This window comes from Pleurodeles waltl, chromosome 10, assembly GCF_031143425.1.
Source record: "Pleurodeles waltl isolate 20211129_DDA chromosome 10, aPleWal1.hap1.20221129, whole genome shotgun sequence".
In the NCBI taxonomy this organism is placed as follows: domain Eukaryota; kingdom Metazoa; phylum Chordata; class Amphibia; order Caudata; family Salamandridae; genus Pleurodeles; species Pleurodeles waltl.
This window is the reverse complement of record NC_090449.1, coordinates 598,539,758-598,564,564: the sequence shown is the minus strand read 5'-3', so window position 1 is coordinate 598,564,564 and position 24,807 is coordinate 598,539,758. Positions and strand designations below refer to the sequence as shown.

Sequence of the window (24,807 nt, the reverse complement as noted above, 5' to 3'; positions counted from 1 at the left end):
GTTTGTTCAGATGTTTTTCAATCTACTTCCCCCACCACGAGGTGAGGCTTGCAGACCAGTAACTTAATGCCTTCATTGCTTCTGCAAAGTCCGATTACTTTTACTACTCCCTGATCCACCATTTCCACGCACATTCATCTTGTGGTAAAACAGGCTGTCAATACATCCCAACTGTCTCATTATGCTAGGATAAATTACCTGCTTTATTTTCTCATCTACATTAATTTTTGCTAATTCTAGATCCAGACCTTTTTGGTTACAGCCTACCAGACAGCACAGATGTCTGGTTTGTTAAGGACAGCTTGGGAACTTTCAGAAACCTAGGAACGCATTCTGCTTTCTGATTACCATTGGCTTTGTGGTTTGTATGTCATATTTTTGGCTTTCTATTTGCTGACTTCATTTGCTTTAGGCTCTCAGGTTCAGTTTGTCCTTCCTGTTGCCTAAGCTATGTTTACTATATTCTTCCACAAACTTGTTTCCTGTTAAAAGGCATTTATATATTTTTCTTATCTTGTCATGTTTGCTGTCTATTCAAAGACAGAGGGCCAAGAGTCATGCTCTCCCTTCCAGGAAGCTCAGTGTTTATTATTTTGATTTTCTGACTTCAAAGTGAGAGAATATATGTGCCAATACTGCTGGGTAGCCATGTGAGGCAAGAAGGGATGCTCTTTTTTTCCTAGCACACAACAAAAAATAGATGAGCTGTGCTGTTTTTGCAGAATATATCAGAATTAGTACAAATGAGGGACATTTTTTTTGTAACTCAAAAGTGTGATGGAAACAAATGTTCGAATATACAAACATAAATATTCTAGGTGAGGACATTTGCACACATTATCCTTTGTGTACAGTAAAACCATATCTCTGTGGAAATGTAACAGTGCAATGTGTTTTTGGAACAGCAGTGCGCCACCACACCTTACATACTCCACACTACCCTACTCTACTTAATCTAACCCAATCAGCCCCACCCCACTCCAATCTTCCCCACTCCACCCTAATCTACTGCACTCCACTCAGATCTACCTCACTCTGTTCCTATCTACCCCACTCCACCCCAATCTACTGATCTCCACTCAAATCTACCCCACTCTGTTCCTATCTACGCCAGTCTACCCCACTTCAGTCTACCCCACTCCAATCTACCCCAATCCACTCCAATCTACCTCAATTCAACCCACTCCACTTCAATCTACTCTTCTCCAACTACTCAACTACAATTTACCACACACCACTCCAAACTACGCTGAAATCTATCCAACTCCTCTCTACTTTATTTTACTCCACTCCCCCTACCCTACACACTCACAATCTACCACACTCCAATCTATCGCAACCTACCCCACTGCACTCTACCCCACTCTACCCTACCCAAATATATCCCACTCCACTTCACTCCGATCTATCCCACTCCAATCTACCACACTTCCCTCAAATCTAACCCACTCCACCCCAATTCACCCTACTCCAATCTACCCTACCCTACCCCAATATACCCTGCTCCAACCTACCCCAACCCAATCCACCCCATCTACTCCACTTTAGTCATTCCTCTTCAGTCTACCCCATTCCATTCCAAATTACCCTACTCTAATCCACACAATGTAACCCACTGTACCCCACCCAAAATTACCTCACTCCACTCCAGTCTGCGCCAATCCACTCCACTCTACCTCAATCTATCTCCTTCCACACCAATCCACCACACTCCATTCCACCATACCCAATCTACCCCACTCTGCTCCAATCTACCACATGCCATTCATATCTACCCAACTCCAGTCCAATCTAACCCACTGCTCCCCACTCCAATCTACCCTATCCCATTCCAGCCCAAACTACCCAATTCCAATTTACCCCTTCCAATCCACTGCACTGTAATCTATGCCTCTTATGTCTCTCATGCCAATCTACTCCACTCCAGTGTACCCCACTTCACTCCAATCTACTCACCATAATCCACCAATCTAGCTCACTACAATCTACCCCACTCCACCCTAATCTACCCCACCCAATCCAATCTGCTTCTCTCCTCTCCACTTCACTCCAATTTACCTCTCCACTCCAATCTACCTCTCCCCAGTCTACCCAAATCCACATAACTCCACTGTTCCCCAATCTACCCCACTCTGCTCCAATCTACTCCACTCTACCCAACCCATCCCAATTTACTCCATCCACCCCAATCCAAACCACCCCAATCCAAACCACCCCAATCTACTCCAATCGTCCCTCCCCTAGTCTACCCCACTCCACTCTACCCTACTGCCCTCCACTCCATCCAAATCTAACCCAATCCACTTCACGCCAAACTATCCTACACTCCACTCAAATCTACTCCACTCCAATCTACCCCAACACACTCCAGCCCACTCTACCCTCCTCCAATCTGCCCCATCCCAATCTACCCCACCGAAACCTACCTCACTCCAATCTACTCTACCTGACTCTAACCCACTTCACCCCACTAAAATCTACCCCACTCTAACTCACTCCAAACTCCCAGCTCCATTCCAATCTACCATTCTCGAATCCACCCAATCTACGCCACTCCACCTTAATCTACCCCACTACAATCAAGTCTTCCCCAATCTATCTAACTCCACTTAAATCTCGACTCCAATCCAATCTATCCAGTTGACCCTAATCATGAAATAATTTGCATAAGATATCTTCTTACTCATAACAACAAAATCCTTGGAATAAGAAAATAGCCAATTGCCATCACCTAACTGTTTGCAAGTGGCGTAGGATGAATGAGACAACACCAATCCCTGCATTTCTTAAATCTAGGGGCAGTATGACAAATGAGAGCAATCTGCAAATGGTACTCAAATTATTTTTTGAAACACAACATGAAGGCCAAGCATATGCACTTCTGGCAACAACTTGAAAAAAATATAAAAACAAGGGTATTAATATTTCTTTGTTTAATGCCACAATAAATACTGTCTTCAAAAAGATATTCGCAATTCCATTGGCCTTGGTAATTTTTTGTTCAAGGCTACTTGAAGAGGGAGTTTGTCAGTGGATTTCCTCAACGATAAACTACTTTCTACAATTCTAACCACACATATGCAAAGGGAGAGGGAGAGAACCTTTGCAATAATCTCGGACACAGATCACTCCAAAAGCATTTGTAAAATATGCACTAGTGCCCTTACCAAGTTAAAAATTTAATGCGATCAGCAATTTTGCCTGTTCACTACGGTATTTGTATAATAATTCTGCCACTCCACTTGTGCAAACTTGTCACTTCATAATCTAAATTTTACAGTCCTACTATTTAAATTAATGTGGTTCAAGGACATTACTCTTATCTCAACGACAGACATCTACTTCCATTTTAAATTTGTTTTAACTTCACCTCTCATGTAACCATTTGCATTTCCAAATGCACTGAGAAGACCACTTTTTCTTAAGGTTCAATGTTCGTCTTAAAAGCAACTTTTATTGCTCTTTCCACTGCTACTGCACAGTTAGTAAAATAGTGGTATAAAGATTTAGGTGGTCATTTTGATATTGGCAGTAAAAACCGCCCAACCGCCGCAGTGACGACCGCCAAAATACCGCCACTGCGGCTACCATCCATCCACCATATTATGAGCACTGCCAGACTTCCGCCACAAGAAGGGCAGAAATCCATCAGTGTTCATGCTTGCGGACAGTGATAAGGTGGCACTGCTACCACCAGCACCGCCACACCAGTAGAACGCCGCCAGCTGTATAATGACAATTCATATGGCCTGGTGGTGTTCTGCTGTCGGGTTGCTGCTGGCGGTAGCAGCGCCCCTTCCCATCCCCTGCTGGAAAACCTCCTCGACCAAGGTAAGCTGGGCTTCCGACAGGGGAGGGAGTGGGAGGGTGTTGTGTGTGTGTGTGTGTGTGTGTGTGTGTGTGTGTCTGAGTGTGTGCGAACGTGTGTGAAAGTGTGTGTGTGTGTGTGTGTGTGTGTGTGTGTTGCGTTGTTTGCGTCATTGTATGCGTGTGAGTGAATGCGTGTAAGAATGATGAAGTGAGTACGTTTCTGCATGTCAGTGTGATTGTGAGTAAGAATGTGTGCGAGCATGTCTGGAAGTATGCGTGTATGAATGCGTGTATGCCAGTGTGAGTGATTGGGTGTATGCGTGGTGCGTGTCTGCTGGTGTGTGCGTGTATGGGGGTGAGTGAGAGGATCGGAGGGGGTTGGGGTGTGCATGTTTGGATCAGGGGGTGGGGTGTGTGTTTCGATCGGTGGCATATTTCAATGTCGGAGGGTGGGTGGGTTAGTGTGTGGGGGTAGGTGGGGCTTTGGATGGAGGGGGCATCTGGTGTGTGTTAGGGGGGTGGGGGAGCCATCTATCGGTGACAGGGAAGGAATTCACTATCATCAGTAGGGCCTAACGCCATGGTTTTTGTGGCGTTGCTAAAGGCCACAAAAACCATGGTGGTAGGCAGGCTCATAATGCCGCCAGCGGTACTGTGCCGGCCGCCGGGCTGGAGATTGACATCTCGGGCCGGCGGCTGATACCGTCATAGTGGTATGAGGGGAGAAGTGGCAGGCTGGCTGCAGCCAACCCACCATTCTCACTGTGGCGGTATGTATCGCCAGCCTGTTGGCGGTACTACTGCCACATTAACACTCACCGCCAGGGTCATAATGACCCCCTTAATGTCTGAATAGTGACTAACTTTTTTTGTGGATCTATAACTTCGCACATACTCTCATTCAGTATGAACGGTCATTTGCGGTCACACAACGATGGGCATCAGTGACTCAACACTAAAATGACAAATCTCATTTCTTTCACGCACACATGGAACCAAGTACTAGGTACAAGTAAGTGGTGCCTGATTTAGCGAGACCATTGTGTCTAATCTTCTAGCTGTAGGTGGCTCTGATATGTTCCATTAAATATAAACAGCTGACAAAGGAGTGTTTTCACCTTTGTTTAATAAATTACTGATACATTCAGCCCATGTTGTCCTAACATGTTGGTCTGTGAGCAACATTTATACGTAAACTGAAGTTAAGAATTTAGTTTGGTTTATAAAAGGGATCTTCTGATGCACAGGAAAATAGAAAGAAAGAGTGAGCAAGAGCAGAGGTAGAAGGAGAACAGTGAATAATGAACAGAAGATATATATATATATATATATATATACATATATATATATATATATATATATATATATCAGCATTCCATAAGTGATGAAGACCAACAATGCATATTTTGGTCTTAGGCTTCCACAAGGCCGAAACTTGTTGTTGGTCTGTAAGCACAATAAATGGTATTCATCATTGATGGAGTGCTGCTTTGTAGCTTTGTGAGGAGTTCTTGAAAATGTTGAATGCAGTCACTATGAACTATTACGGGCACGAGAGCTACGAAGGTTGATAAAATTGATGAATTGTAGTGGTTGCTTTTGGGAATAAATATATAGATTATATATATATATATATATAGCTATATATATATTCACTTAAAAAACAAAGGTTACAGAAACGTCACGTTAGGTAGTGTATGTGGGTATGTATATGTATAAATATATATATAAAGATATATATATATTTATTCACTAGAAAAAAAGGTTACAGGGACGTTATTGTTAGGTTCTGAATTTACACACACAAAAGCACACTAATTCAGCCGTTATAGTTACACTTATCACAAGAAACTATAACTCGTGCCCTAAGATAACAGTAACTTACGCCCTATCCATCCACAGACTTCTTATCAAATTTTTTATGGCAAATGTTGCAGTGATATTATCAGTTATGTCATAGAAGTTGTGATGAAGGGTGATACCCTGAAACCGGTCCAAAGAAGCATGTTTCCAGTCCAGAGAGGACCTGACCTAGCAGTTCGGGCTGGACTGTCCCCCTGGGGAACAGGGTCAACACTAATTTCCATATGGCAGGGTCCAAACTGGGGTGGCATCGTGAGCAAAAGAATTGATGGATTAAACCCAGATCTGTGACTGGGGGGTGAATGTTTGATTGGTTCCGCATTACATCTATCATTTGTTTGTTTGCTAAAGATACATAGCACAAGTTACAGTTTCTTAAGGTAAGTATAACTATAGCTGCTGAATTTCTATATTTTTGTGTGGGTAGAACATCAACCTAACTATAACGCCCTGGTAACCTTTGTTATTTACAGTGAATAAATATATATATGGGGGGGTAGCAAGAGATACACCAGCGGTTCTGAACTTCACTACAATCTCATTTAGTGGAATGAAAATTATTGATCCTCAGAGGCAGGTATAAAAGCAGCAAAAATAGAGGCGGGGGTGGGGGGGGTCATTTCTGGGGCATTACTACATCTTCAACATCCGAAACTGAAAACATTTGTCATGTAGGTGTGCTTATCTTAATTAGCGCAGTAAATTGTAAAGTATGAAAACAGATGTAGACAAGTACCAAAATCTTCTGTCACCACCGACTCTACCAAACGTGGTAACAGTGCGCTCTTATTTTGTCATCCTTTTCACAAAATTTAAAACCAAAGAGGCAGCAACCAAGAAGGAAGAGAGGAAATACTCAGGGGTGAAATAATAATTTTACTAACGACTAGAAAGATTTGGTCGAGTGTGCGTACATAAAAGGAATCCATTAAAGGGTATGAATTAAGCAGTTGGTGGGCTTAGCTGCTGTTTTTTTTACCCTAAATGAAGAAGTGTTTCTTTTTTTAAAATCGTCGAACCACAGTACGAATTAAAAATGAGCATAGAGACAAACAGATTAAAATAAATGATACACATGCAAAACCATTCCAAAGGCAGGGGCTACTTTGTCCTGGCTGATTTGTAAGCAGCAACCAATAGGCTCAGGTAATTCATATTCGTATATCATTGCTGCAGCACTGAAGCCAATAAGGCATGCCAATACTGTGCAACTTGACATCATTACATTGTGAAAAACAATATGAAAACCTATCGCATGACTGAGAAGCCAAAAGTTAGGTTACATTCGATGGCGCATCTTCCGCAGTACAACCGACTATCAGATAAGATCAATTTAGCAAACATTGCTGAACTTAACTGTCTGCTGAAACAACAAAAAACAATAGCATACGCTTAGTTGTTAAAATGTTTGAAAAATGTTTGAGTGGCATTCATTTGCCAATAGCGTAGCTTCAATACAATATGATAACGTTAAACGAGAGTTAAAGAGGTTTCCCTCATCTCCCCCACATTCGCAGGCGAGGTAAGGGCAAATGCTACCACAATAAGCAAACAGGTTTTTATCACAGGCAAAGACTTTCTGAAATATCAGTCGGGCAAGGATTTCTCTGGAAGAATACTAAATCTAACATTGAGCTAAAATGAAAGCAGCTATCTTGACGACACTGTTACTACCACAGCAAAACAGGGCAGAAAATAAATATAACTGTACAACGCGCAAGCCAGCTACGGCTGCTCCAAGTTCTGCACATCATTTTGGGAGCGTTAACGGAGAGCGCAGGTGCACTACAGTGCAACCACAAAAATGCAACTGTTGTTATCACTAAAGTTTTAACTCCCAAAATATTTGTAGAGAACTGCTTCATGTAAGAGAGCCCTTGCATTAACACTTATCACCAAATACAAGTGAATGCGCAAAACAGCTAACAGTTCGGTTCACACAGTTAAATTGAACCACTGGGCGAAAGGCTGTTAAAAAGCTCATATTTATTTAATGCCCTTGCTTTAAGGAGTGGTGCTATATATATTGTGCTCGCTTTCATTTCTCACCATAACCATGGTAACTTGAAAGCCTTTCATATAGAGAGAAGGGAAAATGCATGGAGGCTACATTCTGAGCAGCAGGGCCCATATGCGATGATGTTACCATGGAAACACTTACCAACACACTAGCAGACAAAGTAAGACACTGGCAGACAAAGAAGCAAGAGAAAAAGGAACAAAATTTAACCGACTGAGGAAAAAGCTTAAACAAAGTACAACCCAAACAACAGTTCAGTAACCAACAAATGAGGCACAAGACCTAACAAACCTTAGCTAGGCTGGCTGTGAAGAGCACACATTCAAAGAGGTCTCCCATCTTCTGGAGAAACTCGTCCACGTGCGGTCGTTTCAGAACATAAACCTGCAACAAATTACATACGTTAATCCGTTACAAATGTCACTCAAACAGAACCAGTGGCATCCCAAGAAGATTTGATAGTTATCAATTATTGAGTGAATAGGAAAACAGCCACAACGATGAAATGGGATTGACAATATTAGAAATATATTGAATATGACCCAAATATGTATGGTCTTCCTAACCAAAACCAATAACCTATTTATTCGCATTTACACCTTTAGATTTCAAATATGCTTCAGTTAGCTGACTACATCTGTACACTGTCAACTATTATAAATTTATACTTTAACACTGAAGGTCATTCACAATGCTGTATGTAGAAATTGAGTGCTGCCTTTTAGAGTACAGCAAACCGAGTACTTCGGAAATGGAGACAAAGAACAGCGATGACTGTAGAACAGATTATGAGAGCAGAGGGAGTTCGTAGGGAGATGCGTGGAATTATTGGGAACGCACGGATGCGAGGGAGGAACATAATGTAAAACTGGTTTATGGTGTGGCTAGTGACATTAATAACTCCACTGAGGTACGTATCTGTTTGTAAAACTTGCTAATTTTAAAATCCTGATTGTCACCACAGCAGCAGCCGGATACAAAAGCTGAAAAGTTACACAGATAAAAAAACATCAACACTCACAGGGATAGAAACATACTTACGCGTAACTATGAAATCATGACTTCTGAGGTGAAGGCAAGCGGAAGGTCCTTAAATTGTCCGCTGTATAATAAAAACAGTTAAAAACAATTGTTTCTATTGGTCCGTCTGACAGGGGACATAGAGGTGGCCGTAGTTGGTTCTCCAGTTGTTGACAGTCACACCAGTTGGAAAGGGAGATTGGCCGCTGGTTGGGGACTGATGACGAATGTGAGCAGCGAGGGGCGTAGGAGACAATACATTTCTGGGGGGGGGGACAGGGACAGCCTTGGGGACTTTCAATCAACCCTATACAAATCGCTTGTTGTTTGCGAACTGCAGGCTCCAATAAATATACACAATCATATATATTGGAAGTGAAATAGGGAGAAAGGAAGGCATGTTTTCACAATCTGAAAGTATCTTTTATTGTTATTTACATTCACAAAGTAATTAGCTCAAATGTGAAAATAACATGTTGATTAACCTTGCATCTTCATGCACCAGGCAAATAAAGGTAGGAGGGTAAAAAGGAAGAACATACCCTTTGCGCCCCACACCCATCATGCCCCTCACCTCATGACAATTGGAACTGAACTGGAGATATCAAAAGCGATTAGGTACAACAGCTGTAAACTGTGCTCGGAAACCATAGTTCTAGGAACACTTCTACTCCTGTGTGTGATCTTGGGATGCTCAGCTCCACATCAGTCATAACTAGAAGCTTTTCAACTGAAGACGCTCTTGGAGTTACAGGCTATACAAACATGGATTCTTTAATCTCTGTATAAACTGCTGTCACTAATTTCTTTAGAATCAGCTGTTTGTGATGCACCAAGTCACTGATTACAAAGAAAAGACATCAGAAAATGACTTTGATAGTGTTATTATAGTCGAGATCTGACATTACAATGTCTTCTTCCAGAGCTAGCAGCCAAGGTGAAAGGCAGATCAGGTCACAGAGCATAATTAATGCAGCAGTTTAAAGCAAAAAATGGAATGTTGCTTTTCTTTCTTCTTTTCTACTTTAATAGCTTGGAATAACAGAAGCTATGCACAAAGGTTTTAAGTGGTTTGTGGGAAAGTTGGTGGTGTGACCATGTATTATATGGGGTAAAATACACCCTGCGTACATAAGGATATTGCAAGTCACCTTGAAGTTCATACCTTATAAACAAGCATTGGCAAAGCCAATAGGTCTCGCATATGCAAGTTCTATTGCCTTTGCCAATGTGTTTTTGCCATGCTGTACACTAGTACGACTACTATTCAGCATGGCTCAAAGTTAATGGCATAAAGGAGAATGATGTGTCATCGACTGGTGTGGCGTAGTGTCATGGAGTAAGTAGAGTGTCCTAGAATGGAGCAGTAAACTAACTTTAAAGGAACAGGGAGGGGTCCCTTAAATAAAATGCAACACCACTCCCATAAAAAAATGATATTAAAGTAGTATGCAAATGGAATGTGTCATGCATTTATTCAATCCAAATATAAAAGATCAAATGTAGTGGGAAAACATCAACAGGGGAAATCGAGAAAGAATGGTATTCAGGCATTATACAAGTTATCTGTAAATGTCACCAATTACAAGAAAAATGTAAAAAGTAACCTATATAGTACAGTGGTTCGGAGGAGGCTGGCCTGGTTTGTAGTGGGTACCTTTGGTACTTACACCGTATACCAGGTCCAGTTATCCCTTATTAGTAAAATGCAGGCAGTGTCTAGAAGCCAGGCTCTCTAGGGGTAGCTGTAGCTGAGCAACAAAGGCTTATCTAGTAGACATGCAAAGCTCATGCAATACCACTGTAGTCACACAATACTCACACACACATGAAAGAAAATACTCAGTGTTACAAAAATAAAGGTACTTTATTTTAGTGACACAAATGTCAAAAATACCATAGAGACTATACTCCCTTAGGAGATACGTAATATACCAATTATATACACTAGTATGCAGCAATAGCAATAAAAACAGTTAGAAAACAGTGCAATTAGTGAAAATCACAATCGTTAGAAATGGGCATAGGGGAAACACAAACCATATACTAAGAACGTGGAATGCGAATGTCAGTTTCCCACCAAGGCAAGTGTGGTGTGTAGAGGGGTGCTGGGAGTATTAGAAAACACCAAAGGTAAGTAATAGAACCCACCTCCGAGCTCAAGAAAGCAGGAGTAAATCACAATAACTTCCTAGAACACACAAGAACACAAGAAAGAAGATAATGCAAGAACCAGAAGAGACTTCAAGACACAAAGGGTGGATTCCTGGACCTAAAGACCTGTGGAAGAATGGGACTAAGTCCAAGAAGCACAGAAGAGACCAGGGAGGACAGGAGCCCCTGCTAACCCAAATCAAGGTGCAAAAGAAGAACCACTGGGGAAGAACAACAGTCAGTACTGCACCCAAGAAGATGGATGCGGGTTCCTGGTTGGTTCAGATGATATCCCACACAGGATGGATGACTGCAGCCTGGTTTGCCTCGCTGGATTCCACCAACAGGCCTTGGCACACGCAAAGCTCATGGTTAGCGGAAAATGGCACTGCCCAGGACCAGGAGGGACCTGGTGGACTCTACCCAGGAGGGGGAGTCAGAGAGGGCTCTCAGCAACTGAGAGCCCACAGAAGACCAGGCAGCGCACACAGGAGTTCCCCAGCACGAGGGCAAAGGAGTTGCAAAAGGAGGCCCACGCAGCACAAAATCAAAGGATCCCACGCCGCCAAAGAACCACTCAGGAAGCTGTGCATCGCAGCAAAGAGTGCTGGGGGCTGGAGCTACATTGTGCACAAAGAATTTTGTAGAAGGATGCCAACAAGCCTTGGCAACTGAAAAACACGTGGTGCACAGGGGTACTGTCATGCGTGGGAAGGCAAGCTCTTACCTCCACCAAAGTTGGACAGTAGGACGTCACGACCATCGGGACCACTTCAGTCCACCACCCGTGATGCAGAATCCATGCAACTTGTCAGGAGAGGGGATCCACGCAGATGGTGGTCGTTGCAGAGAAGTGCCTGCTGAAGCAGGGGATTGACTCCTTCACTCCAAGGGAGATTCCTTCATTCTTTCAGTGCAGGCTGAAGGCAGGCTGTCCTCTGAGGATGCAGGACCGGGAAACAGTTGCATCTGCTGGCCAGAGCTGCAGATACAATGTTGCAGAAGTCATCTTTGCTTCTTTGTTGCAGTTTGTGGAGTTCCTGGAGGGTCCAGGTGCATTTCTTCGGTGAGAAGGTGAAGTAAAGGATGCAGAGGATTCCTGCTGGAGTCTTGCAATCCCAATCTGAAGAACCTCCCAAAGGAGAGACCCTAACTAGCCCTGAAAGGGGGATTGGTCAGCTAAACAGGTAACCTATCAGGGGACAGCTCTGACGCCACCTGCTGGCACTGGCCACTCAGATGCCTCCAGAGTTTGCTGCCAACTTGTAATCCAAGATGGCAAAATCCAGGGACCCTCTGGAGGAGCTCTGAGCACCACACCAAGGAGGGTGGGGGGGATGGACAGGGGAGTGGTCACTCCCCTTTCCTTTGTCCAGTTTCGTGCCAGAGCAGGGACTGGGGGTACCTGAACCGGTGTAGACTGGATTATGCCAGGAGGGCACCAAATGTGCCGTTCAAAGCATTTCCAGTGGCCTGGGGAAGGAAGCTACCTCTCCCAAGCAAGTTTCAGAGTAGAGTGAAGAAAAGATATAGAAAATATAATATGCTTCAATATGCTTAAGTATGTAACGATAACAACAACAACAACATAAATAATAACGCTATGCATAATGGCTCAAAATGAAATATGGCTTCTCCCTGTTAGCCAAGCTGTAATCAAGCCCGTCATTACATAGATAACAAAACATTAAACATAAATGTTAGAAAAATATACCCTTCTAATAGCTAAATTGTTGTGTGAAAAGGTAAAATCTGGGCTCAATCTCGACTTCACTGTTTCACCAACTGGTGTGATCTTAGGCAAATACAAATATTGTGTTTCACAGAGTCTCCTTTCTAGCCTGCAGGCATCAGGGTGAGTGGGACTCTGTTTCCCCTTTAGATATTCCTCATTGTCTTGCAGTTCCTCTTGAAGGTGTCCTGAAGTGCTCCTCTTCAAGGCAGCAGCAGGTGATGCAGACAGTAATCATCAAAAACTCTTTTATCCTCCTCGTGCCCTTTGTTCTTATGTGCACCCTTAATGCCCACAGCTGTGAAAAGGACAAACAAAAGGGCAGAGGGCGCAGGGGGCCTCCGGACTCACCTTCATTCTGTTACCATCAGATGGGAGGATGGTCGGTACAGGGCTATTATAAGTAGCATTTTTGTGCGCTAATGGCCCTCTGAACAATAGAAGTGAGAGGGGACATTTTTTTGTCCCATTGTCCCCCCCCCACCTTCGTCCCCGTGTCCCCCACCCTCCAAAAGCTGGGGGGGGATACATCCCCCGCATCCCCCACACTTCCTACGCCCATGTGAGAAGCCATGTAGATTCAAGAAGTTATGTCAGAAGCACACAATGGAGCAATATAGCGCTGCACATTGCAACAAGGAAAGGAGCATTAGTGGCCCACAAGTCAAGGGATGGGGCAAGCAAGATACAACTGACTTGTTCTTCAAACGTGAAATAACGCGTAACACAATACAATCACCTTGAGATACGTCTAGCATTTTACTCTTCTTCCAGCTCAGGCTTGCTCATTTAATACTTGTTAATGAGACAATACAGCCAGATACAGAGGTCACACCTGCTATTAAAGGGCCTAAACCCGAGTTGTAGGCACAAGCTGCAGACAAGGGCCGAGAACCAGGGACCGAGACTTTAAGCACCAGTACGGCGGTAGGGAGAATGGTTTTAACTCTATTAAAACGTTCCACTCACTGAGGGTAGAATGTATTTCAATAAAACAGAAAGACGGACATTGGAATCTTGATGTAGACAGCCAATACCAGCCATTGTAGGTCCCCTGTTACTGCATTATATTTGATGGCGGTTCCAACATTCTAATTCGTTAAATTGTGTGTCCCTTTTACCTGAGGTTGGGCAAAGGTTTATTCGCAGAACACAAACTGGGTATTTGGAATCTTCAGGCATGCAGTAAATAGAGCCAGTCAAAACTTGTCTAACTTTTCTCATTAAAACACTGAGGAACCGGGTATAGTGGAGCCAGTGCTTAATTTGTAAATAAAGAGGTGCTGGTGCTCAAAGCCCTTCTGTTAAACACGAGGCTGCTGTAATTAAATCTGCCAGCACTGAATACTGAGGCAGCGTAATCCTGAAGCCACCTCGGGCCTCTTCAATCCATTTACGGCAACCCCTGCCCCTCCAGCTCATCCTGCAACTTTTTACTTTCTCCCTTTATGACGCTTTTTAGTTTTTCCTTCTTCCCTCTTTCCCATAAGTGTCTTTTGCTTGCAGCAAATGCTTGATGCAGAAGATTAAGCCCCGCCCCTCACAAATAAGTGCCGGTGCTCAGCACCGGAAACAACAAGCACAAATTAAGCACTGAGAGGAGCCCAGGTTTAAAAGTAGACGTACGAGTTTCTGGGAGTGATTGAGTTGGAAGAATATGTTGGGCAGAATATTAACATTCTACTCCTTATCTCTAGTATGCAATTATCAACCGAATGCGAGGAAAATAAACTAGTATGGTTAAGTATTCAACATGCAACTTGTAAAAACACCAATTTGGATGTAAACTTCATTCAACACCAATTCATGGTAAAGACATCAAATCTAAACTTACATAGAATAGTGCAGGTGGTCAATCACCCACCTTTACAACAGATTTACAATTGCATGGGGGTTGAATTGCTTTTAGCCCCTCATCACAAGAACAGATAGAAAACCACTTCGGTAATACTGCACCCGAACTTAGTGACACCACTGGCTACACTAACTTCAGAGTTATATCACTGCTCTATTGTCAATCTACAATTGATGACCAACTTTAGAATCTTTCCCTGCAATCCAGGCACCAATACGAAAGCAAATTTCACTCTGCAGCATGGTTCCCTGCACAACTGTTAATTTTGAATTGGCCAGAAATCCCTGTGCCCCCTGCCTGGACTTTAATGAGAAGCCTGTAATCCTACATTTATACCGCATATCTGCATCTGCTGGATGAGGTGTGCCACATCCAAGATCATGATAGCACCTACTTTCTAGTGTACTGGACCTGCTTTGCTAAAATCAAAGACTCAGGGGCCTTTAACACATTGGACAACAAGGTACAGCAGTTCTTGTAGACCCTTCTGAAGGACAAAAGCAGATTGCTTGAGAGTGTGCAGTAGCTCTGGAATATTTAATGAGTTATGTGGTGAGGAACAGATAAAGAAGCAGACAGTACAGATTTGGACTATGGGGAATGTGCTAAGTTGTGCGCTCAAGTAGTTGTACTTCACCTGAATGTTATCATGTGTGCTAGCTATTTTTTTCCATTTATGCCTTTCTAGCACGTGTGCTTTTATGAAGTTCTATTTAAGGCTTAGCATAGAGAGGAGAATAGAGGTATGGGATGATGGCACCTATTGACTTTATAGGGTATTCTGAAGGATATAATATTTTTGAAGATGAATGACAATTGGCAAGCTGTATGCATCAGATGTGTCCATCTTATGCTGGACACTCCAAAGACGTCTGCAGTTAGCACTAGAATCTGGATGAACGTCTTTCAGAGAAAATAATGAAAGGTTCCTCAGCAATTGCCACTTATGATGGTAGTCCTAAGTTCATTCTCTCCTCTGGTAAGATTTCCAGGCTGGAGAGATATGACATAAGATATTGTTAACCAGCAAAATAAGCACCAGCAAATCCAATAGGTCTCGCCTATGAGAGCCATTGGCTTTGGCAATGGTTTGTAGGCATTCTGTACAGTAGTGCAGATGCTTTGTAGTGTGGCTAAAACTAACTGAAGAAAGCACTATCAGGGAGCCAGGGACAGTGTGCATTTTTTTTTTAAAGTGCATTAGCGCGGGAAGCATCATAGTCTCCAGGACCACAAATCATTGCCAAAGTCAGTAATGCCCATACTGTTCTGCTCGAAAAAACGCAATGGCAAAGACAATAGTTTGAAGGTAAAACCTACTGAGTCTGCCAATGCTTGTTAGGTTTTGAGACCCTAGCGGGTGACTAGTCGCGCTTTACAAGTATTACGATTGATTGCTTGATTGATTAGGTCTCAGCACACCACCCTTGCGTCCCTGAGCAAATCAGTTAATCTCCCTATGCATGAAAAAGAAACAAAATATGACTTTTGGCAACAAAAAAAATATTACCACCTAAAGATAGCAATTACACCCATGTCCATGTCTTAGTGAAAAAAATTTGAAAGCAAAAAAACAGATAATGTCTGTTGTCACAAACACCGATTTCAAAGGAGAAAAGGGTTTCTATGAAGTGTGTGTGGAATTGTAAAACTTCTACAAATTGCAAGAGGTCAAACAAGAATGACAAGGAAGAAGAAAAAATAAAAGTAGAACCTCAATCATAGCACGATAAGAGGAAGGACATAAATCAAGCTGAAGCAATCAGTACTTTGTCCATGCTCCAGCAAAAAAAGAGGAAGTGAAGCCAGCACAAGCTGGAACAATGAAGTCAATAAATGCTAAGCAATGTGCAGGCTGCCAGCCACTAGTATACAAACTCTCTCACAAGCGAGAGAGTATGTAATGTTTGTAGGAGGCTGGCCTGGCTTGTAGTGGGTACCAGAGGTACTTGCACCTTGTGCCAGGTCCAGTTATCCCTTATTAGTGTAGAAGAGGTGTTTCTAGCAGCTTAGGCTGATAGAAGGTAGCTATGGCAAAGCAGCTTAGGCTGAACTAGGAGACATGTAAAGCTCCTACTATACCACTGGTGTCACATGCACAATATCATAAGAAAACACAATACACAGAATTACTAAAAATAAAGGTAATCTATTTTTATGACAATATGCCAAAAGTATATCAGTGAGTACCCTCAGTATGAGGATAAGTTATATACACAAGATGTATGTACACAAAGCAAAATTAGGTAAGTAATAGCAAGACAAGTAATGCAAACAGTGTAGAATTACAGTAGATTGCAATAGGAACACATAGGTATAGGGACAACACAAACCATACACTCCAAAAGTGGAATGCGAACCACGAATGGACCCCAAACCTATGTGAGCTTGTAGAGGGTCGCTGGGACTGTAAGAAAACAGTGAGGGTTAGACAAATAGCCCACCCCAAGACCCTGAAAGGTAGGTGTAAAGTGCACCTACTACCCCCAGAGAGCACAGAAGTCGTGATAGGGGGATTCTGCAGGAAGAACAAACACCAGCAATGCAACAACAGTGGATTTACGGACCTGAGTACCTGTAAGACAAGGAGACCAAGGCCAATAGTCGCGACAGTGTCGAGAGTGGGCAGGAGCCCAGGAAATGCCAGCTGAGGGTGCAAGGAAGCTGCCACCGGATGGAAGAAGCTTGGAGTTCTGCAAGAAAGAAGAGAGAGAGGGACTTCTCCTTTGGAAGACGGATGTCCCACGTCGCGATGAAGCTTGCAGAGGTGTTCCCACGCAGAAAGACCGCAAACAAGCCTTACTAGCTAAAAGGTTCGCGGTAGAGGTTTTTGAGTGCTGCTGTGGTCCAGGAGGGGCCAGGATGTCGCCACTTGGAGGAGGAGGAGACAGAGGGGGTGCCCAGCAACTCAGGGAGCCCTCACAGAAGCAGGCAGCACACGCAAAAGTACCTGAACAAGAACTTGGAAGGAAAGTGAACCGGAGTCCACGCGAAGTCACAAAAGGGAGTCTCACAACACCGGAGGACAACTCAGAAGGTTGTGCACTGCAGGAAGGAGTGTCGGGACCCAGGCTTGGCTGTGCACAAAGGAAATCCTGGAAGAGTGCACAGGAGCCGGAGCAGCTGCAAATCATGCAGTAACCCAGCAATGAAGTCTAGCGTGGGGAGGCAAGGACTTACCTCCACCAAACTTGGACTGTGGGAGTCACTTGGACAGAGTTGCTGAGTTCCAGGGACCACGCTCGTCAGGATGAGAGGGGACCCAGAGGACCAGTGTTGCAGTCTTTTGGTGCCTGCGTTAGCAGGGGGAAGATTCCGTCGACCCACAGGAGATTTCTTCTGAGCTTCTGGTGCAGGGTGAAGGCAGGCTACCCCCAGAGCATGCACCACCTGGAAACAGTCGAGAAAGCCGGCAGGATGAGGCGATACACGGTTTCTAGTAGTCATCTTGCTACTTTGTTGCGGTTTTCCAGGCGTCCTGAGCAGTCAGCGGTCGATCCTTTGGTAGAAGGTGAAGAGGGAGATGCAGAGGAACTCTGATGAGCTCTTCCATTTGTTATCTGGTGAATTCCCCAAAACAGAGACCCTAAATAGCCAGAAAAGGAAGTTTGGCTACCTAGGAAGGAGGATTGGCTATTAAGAGAGGTAAGAGCCTATCAGAAAGAGCCTCCAACGTCACCTGCTGGCACTTGCCACTCAGAGCAGTCCAGTGTGCCCCCAACACCTCTGTTTCCAAGATGGCAGGGGTCTGGGAAACACTGGAGGAGTTCTGGGCACCTCCCCTGGGAGGTGCAGGTCAGGGAAGTGGTCACTCCCCTTTCCTTTGTCCGGTTTCGAGCCAGAGCAGGGCTGGGGGATCCCTGAACAGGTGTAGACTGGCTTATGCAGAAATGGGCACCATCTGTGCCCATCAAAGCATTTCCAGAGGCTGGGGGAGGCTACTCCTCCCCAGCCCTCACACCTATTTCCAAAGGGAGAGGGTGTAACACCCTCTCTCTGAGAAAGTCCTTTGTTCTGCCTTCCTGGGCCAGGGCTGGCTGGACCCCAGAAGGGCAGAAACCTGTCTGAGGGGTTGGCAGCAGCAGCAGCTGCAGTGGAGACCCCAGAAAGGCAGTTTGGCAGTACCCGGGTACTGTGCTAGAGACCCGGGGGATCATGGAATTGTCCCCCCAATACCAAAATGGTATTGGGGTGACAATTCCATGATCTTAGACATGTTACATGGCCATGTTCGGAGTTACCATTGTGACGCTATACATAGGTAGTGACCTATGTATAGTGCACACATGTAATAGTATCCCTGCTTTCACAAAGTCCGGGGAATTTGCCCTGAACGATGTGGGGGCATCTTGGCTAGTGCCAGGGTGCCCACACACTAAGTAAATTTGCACCCAACCTTCACCAGGTGTAGGTTAGACATATAGGTAACTTATAAGTTACTTAAGTGCAGTGGTAAATGGCTGTGAGATAACGTGGACATTATTTCCCGCAGGCTGCACTAGCAGGCCCGTGTAAGAATTGTCAGAGCTCCCTATGGGTGGCAAAAGAAATGCTGCAGCCCATAGGGATCTCCTGGAACCCCAATACCCTGGGTACCTCAGTACCATATACTAGGGAATTATATGGGTGTACCAGTATGCCAATGTGAATTGTTAAATTTAGTCACTAGCCTGTTAGTGACAAATTTGGAAAGCAGAGAGAGCATAACCACAGAGGTTCTGGTTAGCACAGCCTCAGTGAGACAGTTAGGCATCACACAGGGAACACACACATATAGGCCACAAACTTATGAGCACTGGGGTCTTGGCTAGCAGGATCCCAGTGACACATAACAACCACACTTACAACATGGGGTTTTCACTATGAGCACTGGGCCCTGGCTAGCAGGATCCCAGTGAGACAGTGAAAACACCCTGACATATACTCACAAACAGGCCAAAAGTGTGGGTAACACGGCTAGAAAGAGGCTACTTTCTCACAATGTTGTAGATGAGACCTAAAAGAATCGCCCCCAAAGAGACCATGGTTCCGCTTAAGTTCAATGTTGTGTCCACTGGCCTCATTCTCCAAAATCTTCAGACTTAATTCAAGAGGTAGCTGACTGGCTGCAAAGGTTAGAGAATTTACTATCGTGAGTAATTTATTATCACTTGGCCGTGCAGAGAGAATGCTGAGACGACAATCAAGCAATGTGTTTTTTATGCAACCATTGGATAAGACTTGAAAGACAACTGCACCACTAATATAACCTGTGGTGGTTCAAGGCAAACCCTGAGAAAGCCAAAGCTTGACACTATGGGACTTTTACAAACTTTGGGTAAAAGGAGTTTGCAGTAGATAAACAGCGGAACTATTTGTGCATTATAACAAGATAGTTGCTATATATGTTGGATAGAAGCAGGATAAAGGTTATGAAGTTTAATCCTAAGAAAGTGGATGAAGGGGGTCAAGCTGTGTTAAGGAATGCTACTCTGTGGAAAGAGTGTTAGCGGACCACATCTAGAGACTGCGTTGCTCACAAACATAGCAGTGTTGGGTAATAACTGACAAGGACTCGTACCTTGATTGAGATTACAATCCAGAAAATGATGTTTCTATTTCAGACAGAACAGGAGATGGCAACAGACAGCGAGGGCATACAGAGCTACTGAAAGTTGGTGAGCAAACATTTGTAATATTAAGTATTGTACCGACATAAACTTTGCGCATTTTTCGTCAAATTGCGATTCATATTTCGTTCTTTGTATTTTTTATTTGTTTTTTTTTTTTACTGAATTACATGCAAAAAAGTCAGATACTTTGTAATAGCAATTTGAATGAAATGTTGGCGTATTGGAATGTATGGACACTGTGGATTTGGACGATGGTTTGGCAGAATGTGGGAGTTCGAGAGGTGATCACTGGTAAAACAGCTGCTGCTTCTTGTGTGTGGTGCATTACGGAATAACCTTCATACAAAAGAGTCACTGGCCAACCATTTCATTATACACTTCAACAGAAGTTCACGTCTGAGGGGCGGATCGCTGGAATAATTAAACAGAAGAGGTTGTGCTCAGTTCTCCGACAAAACTCTCTTACTAGTTTCCATATTGCAAACACTAGCTACATAATAATGGTCAGAAACGTCAGGAACTTTAACATCTGAACCAGCTGTAGTTAGAGTGCTGGGTGAGCAGCAATGAACAAGCATTGGGAAAGCCAACTTGGATGGCTGACAAGCTGGTGTGATGGTTATTTTTATTTTACTTTATTGCAATTCTATGCCACAAAAAAAAAAAACGTAAATATTATTCTACCTAAATGTAGCAGTCACATGCTTGAGTTCACGCAGTACATTAAAAACACATCACATAGTATTTTAAATACAACAGTGGTGGTGCTTCCTAGTTGAAAAGCACACATAGAACAGGTAGAGAAACACTTTTCAATGCACATCAGTGGAAAATGTGATCCTTCTTTTTTATTATTACATGAGGGAGTCAACATACATAAAAACTGTCTCGTATGCAGACCAAAAACAGAACGACAGAACGCCTAGCATTAAAAAGCGTAGCCGAGGCTCTCAACAAAAAGGGTGATGATTTGGTGAAAAGCTAAGTCGCACAGGTCCTTAGTGGTCAATGAAAAGACATAACTGTGGAGAAAAGTACAGGGGGGATGCATCGACGAAATATAAAAGGCTGTCCAGGTCTGCTTCATTACTCCTCAGCTTTGGCACAGTTCCTGGAACTGTCCACTTGGAAACTTGCTCTGATATAGGGAGATTGAAAAGTTTAGGAAAACGTCTGGTGTCCAATTAAGGCTACATACGAGCAAATTATGAAGTATTATGAATTTACACAAACAACAAAATAGATAGTGACCGTAAATTAATAGCGTATTTACAAAACGAACGACGGGATTCAATAGAGCTGATAGACTGTTTTATGCTAGCATTGTCAGTAAAAATAGGAGAACTAAACCAATGCATCTCAAGCCATCACATACAGAGAATGAAAATCTAACGCAAAATGGTACCAACTGAAAACGTGGGTAATTTGAGAAAGACAAAAACGTCAGCAGACATTGCTTCAAAAGCTCCACACTAAAATGATGCTGAGAAAAAAACGTGAAAACACATGTGACAGAACTGGAAAAGGTAGAAAGGAATGGTGGGAAAATAGGATAATGGTACTTTCCTGTAAGTGTATTTACGCCAAAGTGATAATCAGATAAATATTTACTCTTAAAGTAGTTTTGGTGCTTATAGTAGAAAACTCCAGACTCTCCTACTTATGCGTGCTCTGCCTCCTAGTAGCAGGACAATAAACTGATTTAAAATCTGTAATTCCGAACACTGCACTGCAGTAATATGCAGGTATGCATGCCTCATGTTCGTACTCGCTTTCTTCCATATATACTCGCTCTTGCCAATTACCTTGTTTTAGAACAGGTCAATCAATGTGTGTTTCTGGCCAGTGGTTGCGGGGAAAGTGGAAGCGTGTTGATAATTGGAAAGAGCATAGAACAAGCATTTGCAATGCAATGGGGCTCGCATTTGCTCGAGTTAGATCTATTAGCGTTGTAAAATCCTAAATGGACTTTTCTTGCCACTTAAATTAAAAAATGAAAAGTAAAACAGCTGACATGAGCGATCATATTCAAAGCGCCATGGCTGCCATGAGCCCGAAGGAGAGACACAAAAAGAATAAGAAGTTCACTCGCAGTCAAAGGTATTGGATACTGTGCAATTATCCATGTAACAGGGGCAGTCTGCAAGGCGGTAACAAAACCGGCCCAATAAGGGACAAACAAAGCATTTACCAATGATAAAGAATTTTTGAAAGACAAGCTCACAAACAAGTGAAAGTGATGGGTGTGCATTGCGTGTGGTTAAAAGCCCACAATACTTACAACAGATCAAAGGGCTTGCTCGCTCGACCTAAAAAGGAGCAAGAGTGGCAACATAAACGTAGGTTGAGCCTTTTCCTGAGCTCAGGATCTTCCTCATTCTCAGTGAATTATTAAGACTATACAGAATTTAGCACCAAAGAGGGGAACGTGCATTGAACAGCTTAGGCATAAGCAAAGAGGTTGTGAAGAACATTCTGACCAAATTTAGCATCGTTCTGGAAAGAAGCCTCAAGAGTGTAATATGAATAGAATATGTAAGCTGCACCCTAGCATGCGTCTCCGACCAGCACATGCCTGAAATGCACCAAAGCCACCTTAGCTTGAACACAGTATGCTCGGGCACCGATGAAGGTATAGCCACAGGTAAAGTTTAATAATGGCTGATGTAGGAGGTAACAGATCTGGCAATCGTGACCTTAACAGTGGATAGGAGTGCATCATTGCCTCTCAGTGGAGGTCATGAAATGCTGATACATGAACACAATCGGTTTAATCGAGTTAAAAGCATAACGCACACCTGGAGTCTAAATTGTGCCATGCCCAGTCAACCGAAGAGGCATTGGGATGCACCAGACATATGGGCAGGACAATATCTTTCAACTGAATTGAGTAATAGATATTCACCTTCCAGATAAGGGACCAGGCCACACGTATTCTAGATATATAACATAAGACGCTTTACAGAGTGTTCTGGTGACAAAGGGCTGTACGCCTTGCAGTCTATGTTCGGATAAGGCTCTCTAAAACAAAAGCATTAGAGTACAATCGAAAACGTATCAGTGCAGCTAACACTTGCAAAGTTCAGAGATCCCCCCCCCCCAAAAGCTACATTTATCATTTCTTGTTTTAATAACATAGTTTTAATTCGATTTCAGCATTTAAATGTCGTTTCTTCGCCGAATTCCATTAGTATATTATTTGTTATATAATTGGCACATTGTTTTCTTCATATTACTGTTTGTATGGTTGTCCTACAATAAGCTCATACATGAGCATGTTAAGGCATTAATAAAAAGACATTGTAATGTGATTAATTAAACCAATTTTTTTTCTAGTTGTTTGAATGGTTTACACATTCTGACTGCCTCCTGGGTTGACCCACAGAATGGGACACAAAACGTGAGAGAAGGATTAAAAAATGGGCACCACACGCCAGCAAGAACCTCCACTGAGAGTCACTATATGCCACAGGTTTATGACTGCCAGAACTAGAAAGAATATACCAGATGTAGCGTTTGAAACGTAGCAACATACTTTAGATGAGGTTTCCAGAACTGGCTCTGGAACTGAATACTCTGTTCAACAGCAAGCCTCAAGATCTGGAGACAACACTCCAGGTGAAGCCTCCGGAACCTAACCACAACATCTAGATGAGGCCTTTCCTGTGATGTGCGCAATGTGTAAATGTTCAGTGTACCTTTCGTACTTGTTGAGCGCATCATTCTAGCCTTTATTTTTCCAATCGCCTTTCCTCACTTACATGCCACCCTCTCTGAGAACCCCAAGCTTGTCAGGGACTATAGAAGCTTGCACTGCTTCAGTTTATGCTATAACTGTTCTGTATAGGTGATGCACGTGTGTGCTGCTGCAAATGCTGAAATCTCTCTAAAGTGTGTAGGAAACCTGGACTGCTGCCAATACTTCATCTGTGGTGTCAGAGCAAATCCTACAATGTTGATGACTGCTGACTATGTGTGAAATAATCTCGCAGTTCTACTGATCAAGCTATACCTCTCTGTGTTTGCAAGCAAAGCACGCATTGCTACGGCTACTTTAGCTGTGCCCGAGGAAAGCTTGCACTGCCGCTGTCAAAACTGCATCTGTACAGTTTAGGTTAGGAAAACGTTGAAAAGCTTCACTACAAAATTACGGATGTGTTTTCAATAACTTCTGAAGCAGAAGAACATGATATCTATCCAAAACACAAACTACACCTCGGTTGAAAAACCATACAAAATACACAGATTAACAGAGAGCCCAGGTACCCAGGTATTCTAAGCACGAAGAGAAAAGAGCATTGTGGTTTCAAAATCCTGCTAACCCACGTTATAGCCCTGATCTCTGCATAGCTGAATTTTTTGCTCATGTACCCTTGCTAATATCCACCAATCACGTGTCTCACAATGACTATTTTATCCAGCCTGCCGAGCGTACAGCGATAGACTAGCATGCAAACTAAGTTATGCATGGCCAATACGTAAGATTTTTTTTTTAATTGTTTTTTTTTTAGGAATAGTACTTTAATGCGTGATTACTTAAGATAACTGCAAAAAGAATAAAAAAACATCGGAATAAAATTAACAGAATAAAATAGCAACCACAGAGTGTCGCTGAGTAAGTAAAAGGCCATGGCAAATAGGCATTGCAAAACAAGGGAGTAAAAACACAGTGAGGTTCAAGGAATAATCTACACAGCTGTGCAGACCTACTGCCAAGAGTCCATAGCTCTCACGATATGCT

At 43.2% G+C, this 24,807-nt stretch overlaps 1 protein-coding gene across 2 annotated transcripts in view; it reads right to left on the bottom strand.

Moving 5' to 3' along the window:
- Nucleotides 1-24,807, bottom strand: part of CTDSPL (CTD small phosphatase like) — a 398,245-nt gene that overhangs the window by 41,629 nt on the left and 331,809 nt on the right. For both annotated transcript variants that reach the window (XM_069211054.1, XM_069211053.1), the window contains one exon: nucleotides 7,985-8,077. In XM_069211054.1, coding sequence (XP_069067155.1) covers nucleotides 7,985-8,077 — 93 coding nt within the window. The remainder of the gene's footprint in view (nucleotides 1-7,984; nucleotides 8,078-24,807) is intronic.